Raw genomic sequence first — 23,045 nt, forward strand, 5'->3', positions numbered from 1 at the left:
GATTGAACCTGGGAGCTCTGGAGCTTAGTGCATGAGCCTCTGATTTAGCTGGGGACTGGTCCTGATCTGAGCAGGGGGTTGGACTAGATGACCTCCTGAGGTCCCTTCCAACCTTGATATTCTGATTCTCTACCGCATGAGGTAAAAGCCAACTGGCTGTAGAGTAGACTCATTTTCTCTCACTCTTTAAGTAGTCTCAGTGCCACTAGATGGGACAGAACACCACACCCATGAGGTGTGGGGGTACATACTTCCCCCTAGCTGAAGAAGGGCATCCTGAGCCTCAGTTGATATCCCAGGTGAGCCCCCACTTGTAACAGCAACAGAACCTGGTTGTCAGGGGGCAGGATTGAACTGGGGACCTCTAGAGCTTAGTGCATGAGCCTCTACCACCTGAGCTAAAGGCCAACTGGCTGTTAGCTAAGGCAGTAGAGGAGACTCATTTTATCTCTCTCTCTCTAAGTGGTCTCCATGCTACTAGATGGGACAGAGCACCACACCCTGGAGGTGTGTGGGTTACACTAACACAACCAAATGCAGAGCTATACCGCTGGGACCGAGACACGCAGGCCAGAGCACGCGAATGGGGGACTGTAGCCAGGGCAGCAGCGACACTGAAAAGGATCTAGGGGTCAGAGCGGACAAACGAGTGCCTGGCGCGGCGCGGGGGCAGCCAGGGGCTGATGCGAGCCGTGGATGGGGAGGAGCAGGAAGGTGAATCGGGCGCACTGGGGAGAGTGATATGGGCCCCCCCACCCCCGTTCACATCCAGCCCAGATGCTTTAGCCAAACGCCAGGGGCTGGGCTCAGTGTGGGGGGCTGAGGTGACATTCGCCGCCCTGGGCTCTACGGGGCCTCGGGGACAGGACACGCCCAGGGCAGCCCCCCACTGCAGTGTCCCTGGTCCTGCCCCAGGGCCCGTGTCACAAGGGTCACCGGGGGCTGGGCTGTCACGTGACCTGGGGGGACCATGGGGTCAGCTGGGGTCAGCGTTTGCCATGTGACAGCCCAGGGCACTGGTCAGGTCATGTGACCAGGCAGCTGGGGGGAGGGGCGGCCCTTGGCGGGAGGGCCCCTAACCCTGCCTCTGGGGTCAGAGGTCACCTGGCTGACACTTTGCTGAACCAGGAAGCTCCCCCTCTTCCCCGCTGGCTGGCCCTCTCTTGGCTCTTGATTGCTTAGCTATAAGGAACTACCCGCCCCCGTCCTCGGCTGACTGGCTGCTTGGTTTGTCAATCGTGCTGCTGCTCCACATTCCCGTTGATGATTGATCAATTGAGCCCTCACTCAGGTTCACACCCCCCTTGGACTCTTCATTGGTCCGGCTGCCCGCCATTCACCACATCTGGCCCCACCCCTCAGCTTTATTGGCCTATCAGGCTGCAGCTTAATTCTTAGCTCCGCCTCTTATTGGCTCCCCGGCTCATGACGCACGGATCCGGGCTCGCTCCTCCTGCCTGCTGATTGGCCGTGTTCCCTCTCCTCCCCTGTGGGGTAGAAAGGGGGCGGGGACAGTGAGGACCAATCGGGGCAGGCGTCGGGGGCGGGACTGGGAATCCGGTTCGAAACGGGGGTGCCGGGTGAGTATTGGCGGGGGAGGTGGGAGCGCGGTTCCGGGGGGGCGCCTGGGCGGCAGGGGGATGCCCGGGGGGCGGGGAAGCTGGGGGGGCGGGATGCCCCAGGGAGAGGAAGCTGGAGGAAGGGGGGCACATGGGGGGATGCCCCGTGGGTGGGGGGGAACTGGAGGAAGGTGGGTGCATGGGGGGGACAGGGGGATGCCCCGTGGGGGGGGAACTGGAGGAAGGCGGGTGCACGGGGGGGACAGGGGGATGCCCCGTGGGGGAGGAACTGGAGGGAGGCGGGTGCACGGGGGGGACAGGGGGATGCCCCGTGGGGGGGGGACTGGAGGGAGGCGGGTGCATGGGGGGGACAGGGGGATGCCCCGTGGGGGGGGAACTGGAGGAAGGCGGGTGCATGGGGGGGACAGGGGGATGCCCCGTGGGGGAGGAACTGGAGGGAGGCGGGTGCACGGGGGGGACAAGGGGATGCCCCGTGGGGGGGGGACTGGAGGGAGGCGGGTGCATGGGGGGGACAGGGGGATGCCCCGTGGGGGGGGACTGGAGGGAGGCGGGTGCATGGGGGGGACAGGGGGATGCCCCGTGGGGGGGGACTGGAGGGAGGCGGGTGCATGGGGGGGACAGGGGGATGCCCCGTGGGGGGGGACTGGAGGGAGGCGGGTGCATGGGGGGGACAGGGGGATGCCCCGTGGGGGGGGAACTGGAGGAAGGTGGGTGCATGGGGGGGACAGGGGGATGCCCCGTGGGGGGGAACTGGAGGAAGGTGGGTGCATGGGGGGGACAGGGGGATGCCCTGTGGTGGGGGAACTGGAGGACAGTGGGTGCATGGGGGGGACAGGGGGATGCCCCGTGGGGGGGAACTGGAGGGAGGTGGATGTATGGGGGGGACAGGGGGATGCCCTGTTGGGGGAACTGGAGGGAGGCGGGTGTATGGGGGGGACAGGGGGATGCCCCGTGGGGGGGGAACTGGAGGAAGGTGGGTGCATGGGGGGGACAGGGGGATGCCCCGTGGGGGGGAACTGGAGGAAGGCGGGTGCATGGGGGGGACAGGGGGATGCCCCGTGGGGGGGGGAACTGGAGGGAGGCGGGTGCATTGGGGGGACAGGGGGATGCCCCGTGGGGGGGGGAACTGGAGGAAGGTGGGTGCATGGGGGGGACAGGGGGATGCCCTGTGGGGGGGGGAACTGGAGGAAGGTGGGTGCATGGGGGGGACAGGGGGATGCCCTGTGGGGGGGGGAACTGGAGGAAGGTGGGTGCATGGGGGGGACAGGGGGATGCCCCGTGGGGGGGGAACTGGAGGAAGGTGGGTGCATGGGGGGGACAGGGGGATGCCCCGTGGGAGGGAACTGGAGGGAGGCGGGTGCATGGGGGGGACAGGGTGATGCCCCGTGGGGGGGGAACTGGAGGGAGGCGGGTGCATGGGGGGGACAGGGGGATGCCCCGTGGGGGAGGAACTGGAGGGAGGCGGGTGCACGGGGGGGACAGGGGGATGCCCCGTGGGGGGGGGACTGGAGGGAGGCGGGTGCATGGGGGGGACAGGGGGATGCCCCGTGGGGGGGGGAACTGGAGGAAGGTGGGTGCATGGGGGGGACAGGGGGATGCCCCGTGGGGGGGAACTGGAGGAAGGTGGGTGCATGGGGGGGACAGGGGGATGCCCTGTGGTGGGGGAACTGGAGGACAGTGGGTGCATGGGGGGGACAGGGGGATGCCCCGTGGGGGGGGAACTGGAGGGAGGTGGATGTATGGGGGGGACAGGGGGATGCCCTGTTGGGGGGAACTGGAGGGAGGCGGGTTTATGGGGGGGACAGGGGGATGCCCCGTGGGGGGGGAACTGGAGGAAGGTGGGTGCATGGGGGGGACAGGGGGATGCCCCGTGGGGGGGGGAACTGGAAGGAGGTGGGTGCATGGGGGGGACAGGGGGATGCCCCGTGGGGGAGGGGACTGGAGGAAGGTGGGTGCATGGGGGGGACAGGGGGATGCCCCGTGGGGGGGGAACTGGAGGAAGATGGGTGTATGGGGGGCACATGGGGGGATGCCCCGTGGGGGGGGAACTGGAAGAGGGGGCAAACATGGGGGGGAGGGGGATGCCCCGTGGGGTCTCCTGTTCAGGATCTGGGCACCCTGTGGCGGGGCCCTGGCTCTGACCCGGTCAGTGGCTGCGGTGGGTGGGATCCCCAGCTTGGCTGGCTGCACCCCACACATTCCCACCTTGTTCACTCAGCATCACCGCCCCGCCTGGCCTTGTCAGCTGGCCCCTCGGTGCCCAGGCCGCTCTGGCCTGGCTTAGCTCCCTCGCCCTTCTCCTCCTGCTCCATCCCACCCGGAGCTCCCCCTGCCCTCCAGCTCCTGACCAGACCCTTCCAAGATGCCCCCCCCCAAAGTGGCTCTTGCTGAGGTCTGATCACCCCAAGCCTGGGGCCTGGGAATGGGGTACAATGAAAGGGGGGCTGACTGGCTGGCTGGCTTGGGGAGGGGGTGTTGTGAGGGGGGCATATGGCTAGGAAGAGGCACGTAAGTCAGGAGCGGGTGCTCTGTGGGAGGAGGCTAGGATGGAGGGGCACATGGGTGGAGAGGGGGCACTCTGTGGGAGGAGGCACATGGGTGGGGCTGCCCTGGGAGGGATGCGAGGAGGTGGATGGTCTGGCTCTTTACCCAGAGGGGAGAGGGAAAGGGGGTGGGCGAGCTGTGCCAGTTGCTGTCTGACTCTTCTTTCCCCCAGCAGGTGCAGGGGTCCTGGAGCCCAGCTCCTGGTGAGCTGGCCAGCATGACCCGAGGCGTGGGGCTAGACGATGAGCTGCCCGACTGGGCCGGCGCCAAGGAGTTCTACCAGAAGTATGATCCCAAGGAAGTCATCGGCAGGTGGGCCTCGGAAGGGTCTCGCTCCCTGCTCTGGAGGAGGGTTTTTCTGAGGGGGCTCTGTGCGCATCTGGATGGGCAGCTACATCTGTCCATGGCAGGGCATGAGCAGTGAGGTGTGGGGCGGGGGGAGAGAGGTCTGCTGGTGTCAGTCTGGCTGTCTCACTGAGGTGCCTGTCTATCCGTGGCAGGTGGGTGAGCAAGTGGTGTTGATAAACTGGAGAGGTTAGAGAAGAGCCACGAGAATGATCAAAGGATTGGAAAACCTGCCTAATAGTGATCGACTCAGGGAGCTCAGTCTGTTCAGCTTAAGAAAGAGAAGGTTGGGGGTGACTTGATCACAATCTATAAGTATCTGTAGGGGGAACAGAATCTGATGATGGGCTCTTCAGCCTAGCAGAGAAAGGTCTGACACAGGGGTGGTCAAGCTTTTTGGCCCGAGGGCCACATCTGGGTATGGAAATTGTGTGGCGGGCCATGAATGCTCATGAAATTGGGGGTTGGGGTGTGGGGAGGGGGTGAGGGCTCCGGCTGGGGATGCAGACTCTGGGGTGGGGCCAGAAATGAGGAGTTCAGGGTGCGGGAGGGGCTTTGGGCTGGGGTTGGGGGTTGGGGTTGTGGGGGGCTGTAGACTCTGGCTGGGGGTGCAGGCTCAGAGATGAGGCTGGGGATGAGGGGTTGGGGGTGCAGGAGTGTGCTCCGAGCTGGGACCGAGGGGTTCAGAGGGCAGGAGGGGATCAGGGTTGCAGCGTAGGAGGGAGTCAGGGGTGCACTTCGGATGATGCTTGCCTCAAGCAGCTCCCAGAAGCAGCGGCGTGTCCCCTCTCTGACTCCTACACAGAAACATGGCGAAGTGGCTCTGCCCGCTGCTCCATCCTCAGGCGCGGCCCCTGCAGCTCCCATTGGCTATGGTTCCTGGCCAATGGGAGCTGCAGAGGCGGCACTTGGGGCAGGGGCAGTGTGTGAAGCCCCCTGGCTGGCCGACATGTAGGAGCCGGAGTGGGGACATGCTGCTGCTCCTGGGAGCTGTGCGGAGTCATGTCATGCACAGAGCAAGGCAAGTCCCTGATCTCGCTCCCCAGCTGGAGCTCGAGGGCCGGATTATAACATCTGAAGGGCTGGATGTGGCCCCTGGGCCATAGTTTGCCCACCCCCGGTTTAACACAATCCAACGGCTGGAAGTCAAAACGCTATATCTTATTTGTAGTCTGAATTTGTAAACATTTAATAGTGAAAGTTATTAGCCATTGGAACTAGATGATCGCAGTGGTTCCGTTTGGACGGAGAACATATGAATGGACAGAGTGTGGAGGGTTGTGGGTGTCTGTCTGTCTCACGGTGGTGTCGGTTGGTCTGTGCATGGCAGGGGCGTGAGCAGCGTGGTGCGACGTTGTGTGCACAAGCAGACGGGGCAGGAATTTGCGGTGAAGATCATCGAGGTGACCTCGGAGCGCATGACCCCGCAGCAACTGGAGGAGGTGCGGACCTCCACGGGCAAGGAGATTGCCATCCTACGTCAGGTGGCAGGGCACCCCTATATCAGTGAGTGACACCCTGCGTCCTCCCGGGACACCCCATGTCAGTAAGTGGGTATGTTTACACTGCAAAAAACAGGGGTGGTCTTGAGTTCATAGATTCCAAAGCTAGAATGGACCATTGGGATGATCTAGTCTGATCTCTTATGTAACACAGGCCAGAGAGCTTCCTTGAGTTATTCCTTATGGAGCAGAGTGGATGTTTTAAAAAAAAAATAAATAAATAAAATAAAAAAAAATCCAGTCATGATTTTAAATTTGCCAGTGACTGTGAATACCCCGCAAACCTTGGTGATTCGTTCTAATGGTGAATTAGGCTCACTGTTAAACACATCCGCTTTATTTCTGAGCTGAATTTGCCTAGCTTCAATTTCCAGCCCTTGGATCATGTTAGACCTTTCACTGCTGGATCGCACTGGGAGCTCATGATCAGCTGATTGTCCATCATGGCCCCCAAATCTTTTTCAGAGTCACTTGCTTCTCAGGACGGAGTCACCCATCCTGTAGTATGGCCAACATTCTTGGATCCCAGATGTACATTTGACTGTAGTGAAACACACATCGCTGCTTGCACCCAGGGAGCTGTGAAGTAGAGGTGAAGATTTAACAGCTCAGGTTGAAGCCTAGAGGACTGGAGTTGATTTTCCCCCTGCTAACCCAAGTCAGTGTGTCTTCACTGCTAGTTTAACCCCAGTGAAGAACACACCTTTTTGCTGTGTTTGTCTACCCAGTGACACCCTCCAGATTTCCTGGGCACCCCTATGACAGGAAGTCCCACCCCTGGTACTACCCCCTGTCACATACCAGGATGCAGTCCAGACTAATGAACAGCTGTGTCCCTCCTGCCTGCAACCTTGCTGCAGTGCGGGCCACCTGGGCTGCTCACAAACAGCATGCAAGTCACACTCTGTGTCTGTGTGCAGCTCCAGACACACCTGGGTTACGCTCTGGCTCTCACCAGCCTGAGTTATACTGCAGGGTGACCCCCAACACACCCCCATTTTTAAGACACCTCCCCACCCCCCAAAATGTATTTCCTATTGTGCCCAACCCTCTCCTGGACAATAAAAGTTACATTAAATTCATTATTTCTTTAATAGGAATAATGTACACAACTTGCCACCCCCATGGAGTTTCTTAGATACTTCACTTGAAACATACTGGATTAGATACAATTTCTATCTTTGTACCTATTACACTTGTGATTGTTTTTGTTGTTGTTTTTAAGTGAGTACAAATAATGAGGCATAAAAGTCAGAAATGGTTACAAGAAACATAAAGATAAAATGCAACTGGTGCCTAACTTAACTTTGCTTTGAATTTAACAGTTTGTTTTCTGACCATGTGTACTCAGCAGTTTGACCAAACTTCTTAGCTTAGGACTCCTTCTGCAGTCCAATGGCTGCTTCCTGTGTCCCTTTAGGTGCAGAGAATCGATGGACAGAGAAAGAGAGAGAGGTGTCTTGGGGTGTTTGTCCCTCCTTTTTGTAGTTTCAGTTGCTCTTTTGAAAAACATTTCAAGCTTGGTTCCAAGAGACAAAAAGTCTGTGTGGAAGGATGCTCCCTGCTGCTTTTTTCTCATCTGTTTGAGCTTCGTTTGTTTCCCTTCCTGCTTGATGACTCTGTTTACTGCTTAAATGCAAATTAAGCAGAGCACTCTTTCCTTCTTTGTGATAGACTTGTTTGCCAACCTTGGTTTGGAACATATGTTGTTAATGCCATGCAGAGAAATGTTAATAACTTCACATACAATGTTTCCACACACATTTTATCAGGATGACAATGATTAGCAAATTACGAGTTTTCAGATTAACCCTTGCAGGGTGTACTTTTTACAAAGATTATGACAATAGTGTGTAGGGTGTGAATACAGAAGTACGTTCTGTCACGCCTCCCCCTTTACAGAGCTGCAGTAAGATTAGCCACTGGCTGACCTGGAGGCAGCAGGTGAGGGCCCTCTTTTCTGGATAGGAGATCTTCCACCATGTTTTCCTCTCTCTTTATGGGTACAATTTCCATATCAAATTCTTGGAATGTAAGACTCCAGCGCAGAAGCTTGGAAATTGAGCCTTTAGGGTTTTTTTTTAACCAGATTAATGGCGAATGATCCATCAATACCCTGAATTTTCTGTTAATGAGATAGGCAGTTAAGGGCCTACACTGTAGCATGATGTTCTTTTTCTATGACAGAATAATTTTGTTGGTGAGTGTCAATTGTTTGCTGAAGGAGGTGATGGGGTGTGTGATGTTGTTTTTTCCCCCCATCTGGATCAGCACAGAGCCTAGATCAGTGTCTGATGCACCTGTACGGAGTTCAAACATTTTGGTCAAAATCTGGACTAGCTAGAACAGGCTTTTTCGGATAAGATTTTTTTAACCTATCGAAGGCCTCTTGTCGGGCCTTCGTCCACACGAGTGCGTTAGGTTTATTGGTTTTTACATAGGTCTGGGATTGAGATACAATGGTGCTGAACCTAGGCCCAAACCTCAAGGAATAGTTTACCAGACCTATGAAAGCTTGGGCCTGTTTTTTTGGTTTGAGGTACGGGCCAGTTTCCAGTGGCTTCAACTTTTAAGGGCTCATGGGATATGTGACCTTCCCCCTACCCAGTGTTCCAAATAAGGAAATTCAGCTGCTCCAATTTTATACTTAGGCCTTACCGTAAAAGCCTCTAACTCTTTGAGCTTTGACAGCACAACTGCCGAGAGTTTTTTTTTGTGATCAGCCCAAGCGTTGCTCAACACTGCGATGGCCTTTAATGCTTTGCAGAACTCTGCAAGGGCCTATGTTAACACTGGTTGACCAGCCTCTGAAAGTTGGTTCCAGCATTAATCAACCCAAATGGTAACATTATGAACTCAGGTTTCAGAGGGGCAGCCGTGTTAGTCTGTATCAGTAAAAACAACGAGGAGTCCTCATGGCATCTTAAAGGCTAACAAATTTATTTGGGCATAAGCTTTCATGGGCTAGAACCCACTTCATCAGATGCATGGAGTAGAAAATACAGTAAGCAGGTATAAAGGAACCAATCCCTGCAACAAACCCTGTTGCCAACTCTGTCTGCATATCTGTTCAAGGGGGACACCATCATAGGACCCAGCCACACCGTCAAGGGCTTGTTCACCTGCACATCTACCAATGTGATATATGCGATCATTGGCCAGCAATGCCACCCTGCCGTGTACACTGGCCAAACCGGACAGTCTCTACTTGTCATGGTATAAACCCCCACTCTGAACCTTAGCCTCCAAAAGATGGGGTACCAGCATGAATTCCTCTAAGCTCAATTACCAGCTTAGTACTTGTAGCGCTGCCACCAACCAGGAATTCCAGTGCCTGGTACACTCTGGTCCCCCCAAAACCTTGCCCGGGGATCCCCAAGACCTAGTCCCTCTGGATCTTAATACAAGGAAAGTAAACCCTTTCCCTCACCGTTGCCTCTCCCAGGCTTCCCCTCCCTGGGTTACCCTGGAAGATTACTGTGATTCAAACTCCTTGAATCTTAAAACAGAGAGGAAAATTCACCTTCCCCCCTCATTCTCTCTGCCCCTCCCAGACTCTCCCTGAGAGAGAAAGTAATCCTAATATAGAGAGAAAATTAACCTTTCTCTCCCCCTTCCCTCTCTTCTCCCCACCAGTTCCCTGGTGGATCCAGACCCAGTCCCCTGGGATCTCACCAGAATAAAAAAACAATCAGGTTCTAAACAAGAAAAGCTTTTAATTAAAGAAAGAAAAAACAGTAAAAATTATCTCTGTAAATTTAAGATGGAATATGTTACAGGGTCTTTCAGCTATAGACACAGGCTGGGAGGGTATTCCCAAAGTATATAAGTACAAATTAAAATCCTTTTAGCAAAATACAAATTTGAACTCCTTCCAGCCAAATACACATTTGCAAATAAAGAAAACAAACATAAGCCTAACTCGCCTTATCTACCTAGTACTTACTATTCTGGACATATAAGAGACTGTATCAGAGAGATTGGAGAGAAACCTGGTTGCACGTCTGGTCCCTCTGAGCCCCCAGAGTGAACAACAATCAAAAACTAACAGCATGCACACAAACTTCGCGCTCTCAAGATTTGAAAGTATCCTGTCCCCTGATTGGTCCTCTGGTCAGGTGACAGCCAGGCTCACTGATCTTGTTAACCCTTTACAGGCAAAAGAGACATGAAGTACTCCTGTTCTATTAACCCTTAACTATCTGTTTATGACACGCCCCCCAAATCGCTGACAGCGTGGAACCACACTGGCAGTGATTTCTCCCTAGAACTTTAGAATAAACAGATTAATAAACACATACACCTTTACATATACTACTAATTATGTAAAACTACAAAATTCTTCCCATTGTAAGGACAGTTTTTAACCAGTTGATTCTGGGAAACTTTCACTTGAGAGTGCATCAACTCCTTGATCTGTTGCCGCTGCAGATGTTCCAGGGTTGTGGAGAGGGTCACCTCTTCCACACCACCGTCACTTTCCCCTTCATAGTAGACACCTTTAGGCCACTCAGCGTCATCTCCTCCCTGGGCTGTAAACTGACAAACCTGTAAGTCCCTGGAATAAAAGGGCTTGAGAGAATTAATATGGTACACTCTGGGCTTTAGGGAGGAATTGGGAAATGCTATGAGGTAGTTAACAGCTCCCAGGCGCTCTTGGACTGTGAATGGCCCTTCCCATGGTGCTTCCATATTATGGAGCTGTTGCACCTTCAAGACCATAACCTGGTCTCCTACCTTAAAGGAACGCTCTCTGGTATGTCTATCATACCAGGCGTTTTGCTCTTTTTGAGCATCCTTTAGGTTTTCTTTAGTGAGGGCTAAAGAGTGTCGGAGGGTGTTTTGTAGGTTGCTTACAAAGTCCAAAATGTTAGTTCCTGGAGAAGGTGTAAACCCCTCCCATTGCTGCTTCACCAACTGTAATGGCCCTTTAACCTCGTGGCCATACACAAGCTCAAACGGTGAAAACCCTAAACTGGGATGTGGTACAGCCCTGTAGGCAAAGAGCAACTGCTGCAACACTAGGTCCCAGTCATTGGAGTGTTCATTGACGAATTTACGTATCATGGCCCCCAAAGTTCCATTAAACCTTTTCACCAGGCCATTGGTTTGATGGTAGTACGCGGTGGCAACTAAGTGATTCACCTCATGAGTCTCCCATAGATCTTTCATGGTCCCGGCCAGGAGATTAGTCTCTGAATCTGTAAGGATGTCGGAGGGCCAACCTACCCTGGCAAAAATGTCTGTTAGGACCTGGCACACAGTTTTAGCCCTTGTCTTGCCTAGAGCTACTGCTTCCGGCCATCAGGTAGCAAAGTCCACGAAAGTCAGTATGTACTGCTTTCCTCTGGGGGTCTTTTTTGGGAAAGGACCCAGAATATCCACAGCTACTTGCTGAAATGGGACCTCAATTATGGGGAGTGGCTGCAGAGGGGCCTTGACCTGGTCTTGGGGCTTTCCCACTTTTTGGCACACCTCACAAGACCAGACATACTTGGCAACATCCTTGCCCATCCCCTCCCAGTGGAAGGACTTCCCCAACCGGTCTTTGGTTCTGTTCACCCCAGCATGGCCACTGGGATGATCATGGGCTAAGCTTAAGAGCTTCCCCCGGTGTTTAGTTGGAACCACCAACTGTTTTTGTGGATGCCAGTCTTCCCGGTGTCCACCAGAAAGAGTCTCCTTATATAAAAGCCCTTGTTCTATAACAAACCGGGATTGGTTAGAAGAGCTGAGAGGCGGTGGGGTGCTCCGTGTCCCCGCCCAAGCTTTTTGAAGGCTGTCATCTGCTTCCTGCTCAGTCTGGAACTGTTTTCTGGAGGCTGTAGACACCAGTTCTCCCTTAGACTGTGGACTTGGGCTTGGTCCTTCGGGAAGCAATGTAGGTGATGGGGTTGTTTTCGTGGCTGGTGAACCACTCTCCGCTGGTGCACCAGGTGGTATTTCAGGCTCTGGCTGAGCCTCTTGGGTAGGGTTGTCTGCTGCTTCTGCCAGTTCAGGCTCGCTGGCGCCCTCTGGCGTTGGGGTTGAAGATGTGTTTGCAAGCAGTAGCGTCAATGCTGGCAATGGTTCTGGTGCTGGTTGCGTTTCCAGGTCTGGATCTGGGACTGGAGGTACTGTGGCTGTTGCAGTCGTAGGCAGGGGATCCGGGTCCACTACCTCTGTCTGGGTCTCTGCTAACACAGACAGGGCCTCTGTGGACGGTTCAGGAACAGGGATCGGTCTGGAGGCTTGCCTGGCTTGGCTGCGTGTAACCATTCCCACCCTCTTGGCCCGCTTTACCTGGTTAGCCAAGTCTTCCCTCAGTAGCATGGGGATGTGATAATTGTTATAGACTGCAAAAGTCCACATCCCTGACCAGCCTTTGTACAGGACAGGCAGTTCAGCTGTAGGCAAGTCTACAGCTTGTGACATGAAGGGGTAAATTGTTACTTGGACCTTTGGGTTGATGAATTTGGGGTCCACTAAAGATTGGTGAATAGCTGACACTTGTGCCCCAGTGTCTCTCTGCGCGATAACCTTCTTTCCGCCACTCTCAAAATTTCCCTTCGCTCCGAGGGTATTTGAGAGGCATCTGGGCCTGGGGATCTTTGGTGTGATGGTGGTGTAATGAACTGCACTCGGTTGGGGTCCTTAGGACAGTTGGCCTTTATATGTCCCAGTTCATTACACTTAAAGCATGGCCCAGCTGACTGGTCACTGGGCCGAGGTGGGTTACTGGAGATTGGTGAGGTGAGAGAATAGGGCGTCAGCAGCTTTCCTTGGTTGTAGGTGGGGTCTTGGGTTGCCCTCGGGTATAGCGTTTATTGTCGGTGTGACCCCTGTGATATTCGCTCCCCTTGATAGTAGCTTTTTTCTTTTCTGCCACTTCCACCCATCTGGCTCCAATCTCCCCCGCCTCAGTTACAGTTTTGGGCTTCCCGTCTAGAATGTACCTTTCTATTTCCTGAGGAACACCCTCTAAGAACTGCTCCAATTGTATTAGGAGGTGCCTGTCGTCCAGAGATTTAACATTGGCTCCTAATATCCAGGCATTATAATTCTTTCCAATGTGGTCGGCGTGTCAGGTGAATGACACATCTGATTTCCACCTTAGGGCTCTGAACCTCCGACGGGCATGCTTAGGTGTTAGTCCCATTCTGATTCTGGCCTTGGTTTGAAAAAGTTTATAATCGTTCATGTTCTCCTTAGGCATTTCAGCCGCCACCTCTGCTAGGGGTCCACTGAGCAGTGGCCTCAGCTCTATCATGTACTGGTCTTCAGAGATGCTGTACCCATGGCAGGTCCTTTCAGAATTTTCTAGGAAGGCCTCAGTGTCATCACCTGCCTTGTAGGTGGGAAATTTCTTGGGATGTGGAACAATAACTGGCGAAGGTTTGGTAGGATTGGCTGTGTTCTTCTGCTTAGCCTGTTCTAATGCCAGGGCCTGCTGGTGGGCTTCCCTCTGGAGTTCTATCTGTCTTCTGTGGGCTGCCTCTTTGTCTTCTTGTTCTCTTTTGTGGGCCGCCTCTCCTTCTCTTTCCCTCTCTTCCTTCTCTCTTACCCTCTCTCTTTCTTTTATCTCCAGCTGTCTTCTGTGGGCAGCCTGTCTTTCTTTTTCTCTCCGTTCCATCTCTTTTTGTTTTATTTCTAGTTCTTTTTGTTTCTTTTCCATGTCTCGCTTGTGGTCTGCGTCTTTGATTTGTGCCTCTGCCTCCAGTTTTGCCCATTCCTGTTTCAGGGTGTCCTTGGTAGTCATGGTTTCTGCTTTCTTGTGTTGGGGTGCCCTCTGGTGTTTATTGTCTGAAATGCTGCTTTTCTGTTGCCTTCTTCGGGTTGCTTAGCAACAGAGTTTTTTTTTTTTTTTACTCCTTCTACCTAGCTATTCCCAACAGAGTTAGAAAGGAAAAAAACCATTCATTTGCAAATGTGTTTTGCTGGTGTATGGTGACTCACAGCTGGAGTCCCTTTGTTTAACAAAAGACCCTTGTTAAACTTAATGTCTCTGCCTTCAGGCAGTCTCTCTGCACAACCAGAAAGGAGAAAAGGAAAAAAATTTCTGGCTGCAGTTTTAAAAACCCTCTCTCCTGCTTACAGACAGTTAGCAGAGAGAAAAGAGAGAGAAAAAATCATACTGGCTTTTGCTTCTAAACCCAAACCTCAGTCTGCCTGCAGATAGCTAGCAGGGAGAGAAATAAAAACCTCACTGGCTTTTGGATTCTGTCTTATCTATCTATCCCACAGGCTGCCCACCATGTCATGGTATAAACCCGCACTCTGAACCTTAGCGTCCAAAAGATGGGGTACCAGCATGAATTCCTCTAAGCTCAATTACCAGCTCAGTACTTGTAGCGCTGCCACCAACCAGGAATTCCAGTGCCTGGTACACTCTGGTCCCCCCAAAACCTTGCCCGGGGACCCCAAGACCCAGTCCCTCTGGATCTTAACACACGGAAAGTAAACCCTTTCTCTCACCGTTGCCTCTCCCAGACTTCCCCTTCCTGGTTACCCTGGAAGATTACTGTGATTCAAACTCCTTGAATCTTAAAACGGAGAGGAAAATCCACCTTCCCCCCTCCTTCTCTCTGCCCCTCCCAGACTCTCCCTGAGAGAGAAAGTAATCCTAACATAGAGAGAAAATTAAACTTTTTCTCCCCCTTCCTTCCTTTCTCCCCACCAATTCCTAATGGTTTCTAACCATTAGAGGAGTGAAGTTCTGGAACAGCCTTCCAAGGGGAGTAGTGGGGGCAAAAGACATATCTGGCTTTAAGACTAAGCTTGATAAGTTTATGGAAGGGATGGTATGATGGGATAGCTTAATTTTGGCAATTGATCTTTGATTATCAGCAGATAAGTATGCCCAGTGGTCTGGGATGGGATGGGATCTGAGCTACTGCAGAGAATTCTTTCCTGAGTGCTGGCTGGTGAGTCTTGCCCACATGCTCAGGGTTTAGCTGATAGCCATATTTGGGGTCAGGAAGGAATTTTCCTCCGGGTCAGATTGGCAGAGGCCCTGGAGGTTTTTCGCCTTCCTCTGCAGCGTGGGGCATGGGTCACTTGCTGGTGGATTCTCTGCAGTTTGAGGTCTTCAAACCACAATTTGAGGACTTCAATAACTCGGACATAGGTTAGGGGTTTGTTATAGAAGTGGATGGGTAGGGTTCTGTGGCCTGCTTTGTGCAGGAGGTCAGACTAGATGATCATATTGGTCCCTTCTAACCCTAAAGTCTATGAGTCTCATTCCCTGGTGGATCCAGACCAGTCCCCTGGGGTCTCACCAGAATAAAAAACAACAATCAGGTTCTTAAACAAGAAAAGCTTTTAATTAAAGAAAGAAAAAAACAGTAAAAATTATCTTTGTAAATTTAAGATGGAATATGTTACAGGGTTTTTTCAGCTATAGACACTGGGAATACCCTCCAGCCTAAGTATACAAGTACAAATTAAAATTCTTTCAGCAAAATACAAATTTGAACTCCTTCCAGCCAAATACACATTTGCAAATAAAGAAAACAAACATAAGCCTAACTCGCCTTATCTACCTAGTACTTACTATTCTGGACATATAAGAGACTGTATCAGAGAGATTGGAGAGAAACCTGGCTGCACGTCTAGTCCCTCTGAGCCCCCAGAATGAACAACCAAAAACTAACAGCACACACAAAAACTTCCCTCTCTCAAGATTTGAAAGTATCCTGTCCCCTGATTGGTCCTCTGGTCAGGTGACAGCCAGGCTCACTGAACTTGTTAACCCTTTACAGTCAAAAGAGACATGAAGTACTCCTGTTCTATTAACCCTTAACCATCTGTTTATGACACTACTCAAAAGAATAAATGGACACAAATCAGACATCAGGAATTGTAATATTCAAAAACCAGTCGGAGAACACTTCAACCTCCCTGGACACTCAATAACAGACTTAAAAGTGACAATTTTTCAACAAAAAAAAAACTTCAAAAACAGACTCCAATGAAAACTGCAGAATTGGAATTAATTTGCAAACTGGACACCATCAAATTAGGCCTGAATAAAGACTGGGAGAGGCTGTGTCACTACAAAAAAATAATCTTCCCTCTGTTGATATTCACACCTTCCTGTCAACTGTTGGAAATGGGCCACATCCACCCTAATCGAATTGGCTTTGTTAGCACTGACCCCCCCCCACACACATGGTAAGGCACCTCCCATCTTTTCATGTGCTGTGTATTTATACCTGCCTACTGTATTTTCCACTCCATGCATCTGATGAAGTGGGTTATAGCTCATGAAAGCGTATACCCAAGTAAATTTTAGGCTCTAAGGTGCCATTAGGAACTCAGAGTCCCATATTTGTGATGAAAGCAGATTTTTTTTTCCTGAGCACCTTTATCTAAAGGAATTTGCCAGTAACCCCGAGTTAAATCAAAAGAGTAGAGATATTTAGCTTTGCTTAAAATGTGCATTGTATCATCAATTCTAGGGATACACAGCTGGTACTATAACACCATTGAGATTTCTATAATAAACACAAAACCATGCAATGTTGTATTTCTTAGAGATCAAGACCACAAGTAATGCCCTAGAGCTGTCAGGCTCTTTAATTACTCCCAGGTCTAACATGTTTTGTATTGCTGTTCAAATTTGTTCCTGCATCTTGTCAGTGGCCCTGGAGGGTCTGCTGGGAGGTGACTGTGGTCATTCTGTAATGATCTTATGAGTTAGCGAGTGTGTCTTCCCCAGCTCGTAAGAAAACACTTCTTTATGTTTTTGCAACACAGACAACATCTCTGCCCTTTCAACTGGTGGTAAAGCACTGCAGATATTGATGCTTTACAGGGGTGAGTCAGTTTGGCATTCAGCCATTCAATGAATCATAGAATATCAGGGTTGGAAGGGACCTCAGGAGGTCATCCAGTCCAACCCCCTGCTCAAAGCAGGACCAATCCCCATGAGGTGATGTGCTTCAGTTTCTCTCTCTACACAGTGGCTCATGTTCACCATGGCTTCCCTGCTGTGATAGGCTCAAAGTCTGTTCACCTGAACTTGTTGTGGGACAACATTACCATGAGGATTTCTAACACGATCTGTATCTTTATTTACCACCCATCATGTGTTATAACTCCTTTTTTAACCTTTGTACCTCTTCCGTTACCGGCTCTTTCTCTGTCTCACTATTAGTCAGAGCGACAGCCTCAGGATACCTAGTGGCAAATTCACCACCACCAAAATAGATTTCTTCCCCCTTTTGGTAGGATGTGGGCATAGGACCCACAATGTCCATTGCTACCCTCAGAAATGCCTCTCGTATCACAGGCAAGGGGTGCAGAGGAACTGTCTGGGGTCCTGCAGGTCTCCTGCAATAATTCCTTGCGTCATTCTGTTTCCCTGGCCAGCAGACATTTTCCTTTAACCTGTCTCAGGTTCCGTGTGCCCTCACGTGGTCAGCAAACGGTCAACCGTGTGCTAACAACATTAATTCCCCACAGTGCTGGGTGGGCACAACAAACTGCGTAGAGGGGCGCCCAGGGCTTTTGGTTTTTTGTCAAGGGAGCTTTTTTATGCAATCTCCCATCTTCTTCAAAAACCCTCTCCCCATCTTTCCTTCTTGGGAGCCCCCTCTAGGACACACTCTCTTATGCTCTCTAGAGTAGGGTCTGCCCTTTGTTCAGCTGCAAGACACTGGCAGCTGATATCTGGGACAGTGTCTTCAGTCACAGGGCTCATCTCATAGAATCACAGAATATCAGGGTTGGAAGGGACCTCAGGAGGTATCTCATCCAACGCCCTGCTCAAAGCAGGACCAATCCCCAACTAAATCGTCCCAGCCAGGGCTTTGTCAAGCCTGACCTTAAAAACCTCTGAGGAAGGAGATGCCACCACCTCCCTAGGTAACCCATTCCAGTGCTTCACCACCCTCCTAGTGAAAAAGTTTTTCCTAATAGCCAACCTAAACCTTCCCCCACTGCAACTTGAACCAGAAGTAGAACCCACAGGTCTGGAGTTGTAACTTTTTTAATGACTGTTTCAGCTACATTCCCCTCCTCATCAGATACCCCTCCTTGGGATCCCACAGCCTGCACCATGGGGATCTAAGTTGAGTCTCTTCTAGGGCTTGCCAATAGGCATCTTCCTTTGTCTCGATTCTCAGCTCTGCTTGCCGTTTGCTCATGTTCTCTGTCGCTTTCTTCGGCTTCCAGGCTGGCCAGCTCTGGCTTTACAGTTGTTTTGCCATTGCTCATTTTGATGCTTTACTGATTCCGTTTCCCGGACCCGAGATAAGCAGACAGAAAACAAACCGAGGTTAACCTCTCCCTGTCCGTTTCCAGCCAGTGGTGCTTTGAAGTCTAGATGACTGGTGTCAACTTCCCCCTGCTAACCCAAGTCACGGTGTCTTCACTGCTAGTTTAACCCCAGTTAAGAACACACCTTGTTTGCAGTGCCTATATACCCAGTGACCCGCCCCCAATCTCCTGGGCATCCCTCTGGCAGGAAGTCCCACCCCTGACGCAAGGAGTGCGCCGCTGTACCCCCCCATCCTCTCACTCCTCTCTCTCCCCACAGTCACACTGATCGATTCCTACGAGTCGTCCACATTCATGTTCCTGGTGTTTGATCTGTGAGTATGAGATCCCTGCACCCAGCCCCCACTTCTCCCACTAGGACTCTGCCATGAGTGACCCCCCCCCCCCCCCGCAGGGGTCTGCCGCACTGCAGGGCCCCCTGGCATGCTCACGTCTGCCCCCACTACCTGCAGGGGCCCCCATGCCCTGGGGCTCTCATGCCAGGAATGGAACCAGCCAGCCTCCTTCAGACCTCAGGGTTGCTGTGGTATGCGGCGGCCTGTGCCCATGGATCAGGAGAAGTGGTGCTCTCAGATCCTGTACTGCCTGACTGGGCTCCCTCCTACTCCATCTGCTCCCTGGGACGATTTCCACCCACCCCACCAGGGCTAATTGCCCCCAATCTGCCCTGTCACCTCACCAGGGCCAATTCCTCCCCCCCGCCACCGCCCACCTCCCAGCTGGCTGACAGCGCCCCCCTTCTCTCCCCAGGATGCGGCGTGGGGAGCTCTTTGACTACCTGACGGAAAAAGTGACCCTGAGTGAGAAGGAGACCAGGTACTGTACAGCACCCCCTGCTGGCGGAAGCTGGGGCTGGAGCAGCCGGAAGGTCCCCCACAGTCAGCGCTACTGCCCTGCTCCCCACAGCACCCTCTGTTGGGCAAGGCGGTTGCTGCAGGTGTGATCTGTTTCTCCCTCTCCTCCGCCCCGTGCCCTCCAGGTGCATCATGCGAGCGCTGCTGGAGGCAGTGACCTACTTGCACACCAGCCACATCATCCACCGTGACCTGAAGCCCGAGAACATCCTCATGGACGATCAGCTCAATATAAAACTCTCTGACTTCGGGTTCTCCTGCCGGCTGGAGCCAGGGCAGAAACTGCGGGGTTAGAGCGGGAAGGGTCTGGGGGGAGGCCAAGCTGATCTGTGGTCAGTGGGAGGGCTGAGCTAGCTGGGTCAATCCAGGGGGCATAGGGAGGGGAGAGGCCAAGGGGCTGACTGATGGTGGGGGCACTCCACACACTCCAGTCTGGGGGGCTGGCTGGACATGGGGGCGATCCAGGATTGGGGGAAGGGAGGACATGGCTGGGCAGGATGGGGGGTTGCTGGGGACTGCTTCAGTGGCTGGGGGGCGGGGGGGCAGGACTGACTGATCCGTGGGGCTGATCCGGGAGGGAGTTGGAGGGCACTATTGGTCCCTGCTCACTCATGCCTGGGTGTCTCTCTTCCCCCTCTCCCACACCAGAGCTGTGCGGGACCCCCGGGTACCTAGCCCCTGAGATCCTCAAGTGCTCCATGGATGAGACACACCCGGGCTACGGCCAGGAAGTGGACCTGTGAGTCCCTGTTCCAGCAGCCACTGCTGGGCTGTGGGGAGAAGGGTTCATTCTAGGGGGGAGGGGTGATGGGGAGGGTTCATTTCTGGGGTGGAGGAGGTGGTGGGGAGCGGGTGGGCTTGCCCCATCTACCTCAGTTCCCATCATGGCTCTTAGACACCCCCATGTGCCCCCTGCTGGCCACCCACCCTGTGTGCAGGAGGGGTGGGGTGGGGATCCTGACCATTTCCCTAGCTAGCGGTTTCCTGGCCCCCCCGCCCACAGCCAGCACCAGCACCCTGGTGGGTCCAGCTGGAGTGACTTGACCCCTCCTGCCTCATTGTGTCTGTGTTCCACCCATGTCCACGTGGTCCTGCCTGGCAAGTGATGGGTCTGGCCTGAGAGCGTGCGGGGGATGAGGCCCTGTCTGCCAGCTGGTGCAGGAAGGTCCTAGCTCCCCACAAGTGGCCATTGGCCCCTCTTGCTGATGATCCTCCCCCCCACTCGCCAGTTCCTGGCTCCACCCTCTGCCCCCTCCCTGCAGAGTTGCGATGGCTGAGTAGTGTCCATGGTTCCAGGCCAAGGATCCGTCTGTCCATCCATCCCCACCCATTGGTCTGTGTCTGTCCATCTTTCCCTATCTGTCCCCCTCCCAGTGGCGCTGCCTGCCCTAGGTCTGGCTCATGGAACTGCAGTGTGTCCTCCCCGCAGGTGGGCATGTGGTGTGATCTTCTTCTCCCTGCTAGCCGGCTCGCCCCCGTTCTGGCACCGCAAGCAGATGCTGATGCTGCGCATGATCATGGAGGGGCACTACCAGTTCAGCTCTCCAGAGTGGGATGACCGGTCCGACACCGTCAAGGACCTGGTGAGAGCAGGAGCCCTCCCCCCCCCCATCCCAGATTGGATCAGCCTCCTCCTGCAGTCACAACCCCCCAACTCCATCCCCAAATCAATCAGCCTCTCCCCACCCCCTCTGAATAGAACAATTTCACACACACACCCGCTGCACCCCATGGTGTGGTGGCTCAGGCCCCTCTGACTCCTCCTGTCCCTGCAGATCTCGCGGCTGCTGCGGGTGGAGCCGTCGGAGCGGCTGACGGCAGAGCAGGCCCTGCAGCATCCCTTCTTTGAGCGCTGTGTGGGGCGCCCGGTCCGGATGTTTAGCCCCTACCGCCGGTTCAGGGTGAGTCACCTCCTTCTCCCTTTCTCCCCAAAAACTAGGGCTCTTCCAGCGCTTTCCCCATCACTGTGATGGGCCCTTCCAGCAAGAACCTCCTCCCTCGTTAGGTCAATGGGCTCCTGTGTCCCTAATAACTCCCCCCGGCCTGCACTGAGCTAATGGGATTTCCCAGGTTCCCCTCCCGCCTGCATTGAGCTCTCCTGGGTTCTCCCTCTCCCCCCACTGCACTGAGCTAATGGGCTCTCCTGGGCTCTCCCTCTCCCCCTACTGCAGTGATCTAATGGGCTTTCCCAGGTTCTCCCTCTCCCCCGCCCACCTGCATTGAGCTCTCCTGGGTTCTCCCTCTCCCCCGCCCACCTGCATTGAGCTCTCCTGGGTTCTCCCTCTCCCCCGCCCGCCTGCATTGAGCTCTCCTGGGTTCTCCCTCTCCCCCGCCCGTCTGCATTGAGCTCTCCTGGGTTCTCCCTCTCCCTGGCCTGCACTGAGCTAATGGGCTCTCCTGGGTTCTCCCTCTCCCCCTACTGCAGTGTTAATGGGCTTTCCCGGGTTCTCCCTCTCCCCCTACTGCAGTGTTAATGGGCTTTCCCAGGTTCCCCTCTCCCCTTCCTGCCTGCATTGAGCTCTCCTGGGTTCTCTCTCTCCCCTCACTGCACTGAACTAATGGGCTCTTCCGGATTCTCCCTCTCCCCAGCTTTCTCAGGTCCCCCTTCTCCCCCCACTGCACTGAGCCGATGGGCTTTGCTGGGCTCTTCAGGATATATGCCCCCCTCCTCCATATGCTGCTTTAAGGGGCTCTTGCAACTCCCCCAATCCCTCTTCCTTTTTCCCTTCTCCCCTTTGCTGGAATAGTCCTCTTCCCCCCCCCCTCGCACTGGGGTAATGGCCTCTCCTGCATGCTCCTCTCCCCCTAACGGTGGGGATAATGGTTTCTCCTCTGCCACCTGGCTTCTCCTTCTCCTCACAGCAGGATAATGGTCTCTGCCATCCCCTCCCTCCCCCCTGCAATGGGAAAACAGTCTCCCCTGTGGCCTCCCCCTCTGCTCTGTGCTAATGGTCCCTCCTGCTGCCCCATTTCCCCCTACATCTGGGACAGAGATACTGGGCTCACCCATGTTCCCCAACCACTGGGATAATAGTCTCTCCCAGGCACCCCCACCCCCCTGCTGATGGTCTGTCCTGCATGGTAGGTGCTGGTGTGGACGGTGCTGGCCTCCATCCGCATGTTCAACAACTACCGGGTGCGCACGCGGCCGGTGACGCGGGAGCTGCTGCTGCGCGACCCCTACGCGCTGAAGGGCGTGCGCAAGCTCATCGACGCCTGCGCCTTCCGCATCTACGGCCACTGGGTGAAGAAGGGCGAGCAGCAGAACCGCGCCGCCCTCTTCGAGAACCTGCCCAAGGCCCTGCTGCTGGCCCTGCTGGGCGCCGAGGGCGAGGGGGCGGAGCTGGGCCAGGGCGAGAGGGCGGAGCACCACTGCAGCACCACTGCTCCTCTCCACTAGGAGGCAGGGACCAGGCTGGGCTGCGGGAGATCCCGGAGTGGCCCCCCCATTGCCTGGGCACCGCAAGTGGGGAATGGTTGCACTGAACTTCAAGCCAGGGACACCCCTCCCCCCCAGGGAGTGCGGGGGGACCCTAGTGCAGGTTTGTCTGGGATCTCTGGAACAGGAAGGGGCAGTCCTGCCTGGGTGAGATTTAGGGACCCCATGTGTGTCTGGCAGGGAGGGGGCTGGCATGCTGTGTGCGTACGTCTAGGATGCAGGGGCAGCTCACATTCCCCTGCCCTTGGATTCTTTTTATGGCTCAGTATTGCATCCTGGGGGAGATGGGGCCAAATCCTTCCCTCCACCCAGATGGCAGAGTTGGGGAGATGGGGCCAAATGCTCCCCCCTCCCCACCGGGCTCAGCCAGGCCCTGTTGATGTAGCTTGGTTAATTGTTATGTTTTTCTTGTAGTCTGATTTCCTGTGCATTAGAATAAAAATCTATTGTGACCCCTACAGTGCCTGAGGCTCCTTCCTTCGTCTACGCTCCCAGCAGGGGCCCCAGGTCTGGGAGCGCA

The 23,045-nt window shown here is 54.1% G+C and overlaps 1 protein-coding gene across 1 annotated transcript; it reads left to right on the forward strand.

Annotated features, from left to right (window-relative positions):
• The first annotated feature begins 1,511 nt into the window (after positions 1–1,511).
• On the forward strand, positions 1,512–22,983 carry PHKG2 (phosphorylase kinase catalytic subunit gamma 2). Its single transcript, XM_050956907.1, has 10 exons — positions 1,512–1,580; positions 4,297–4,436; positions 5,800–5,975; positions 18,492–18,546; positions 18,983–19,048; positions 19,212–19,375; positions 19,735–19,825; positions 20,516–20,669; positions 20,862–20,987; positions 22,172–22,983. Exons 2-10 carry the CDS (start codon positions 4,342–4,344, stop codon positions 22,484–22,486), a joined length of 1,242 nt encoding a protein of 413 aa, XP_050812864.1. The 5' UTR covers positions 1,512–1,580; positions 4,297–4,341; the 3' UTR covers positions 22,487–22,983.
• The last annotated feature ends 62 nt before the right edge of the window (positions 22,984–23,045 follow it).

The sequence above is a fragment of the Gopherus flavomarginatus genome, chromosome 5 (genome assembly GCF_025201925.1).
Source record: "Gopherus flavomarginatus isolate rGopFla2 chromosome 5, rGopFla2.mat.asm, whole genome shotgun sequence".
Taxonomy (NCBI): domain Eukaryota; kingdom Metazoa; phylum Chordata; order Testudines; family Testudinidae; genus Gopherus; species Gopherus flavomarginatus.

Bases quoted from the DNA above. Each gene is read 5' to 3' on its own strand.
- PHKG2 (XM_050956907.1), top strand. From the start codon at position 4,342: ATGACCCGAGGCGTGGGGCTAGACGATGAGCTGCCCGACTGGGCCGGC. The intron at 5,976-18,491 runs GTGAGTGACACC...CTCTCCCCACAG, and splicing joins GGCAGGGCACCCCTATATCA to TCACACTGATCGATTCCTAC. The intron at 19,826-20,515 runs GTGAGTCCCTGT...TCCTCCCCGCAG, and splicing joins TACGGCCAGGAAGTGGACCT to GTGGGCATGTGGTGTGATCT.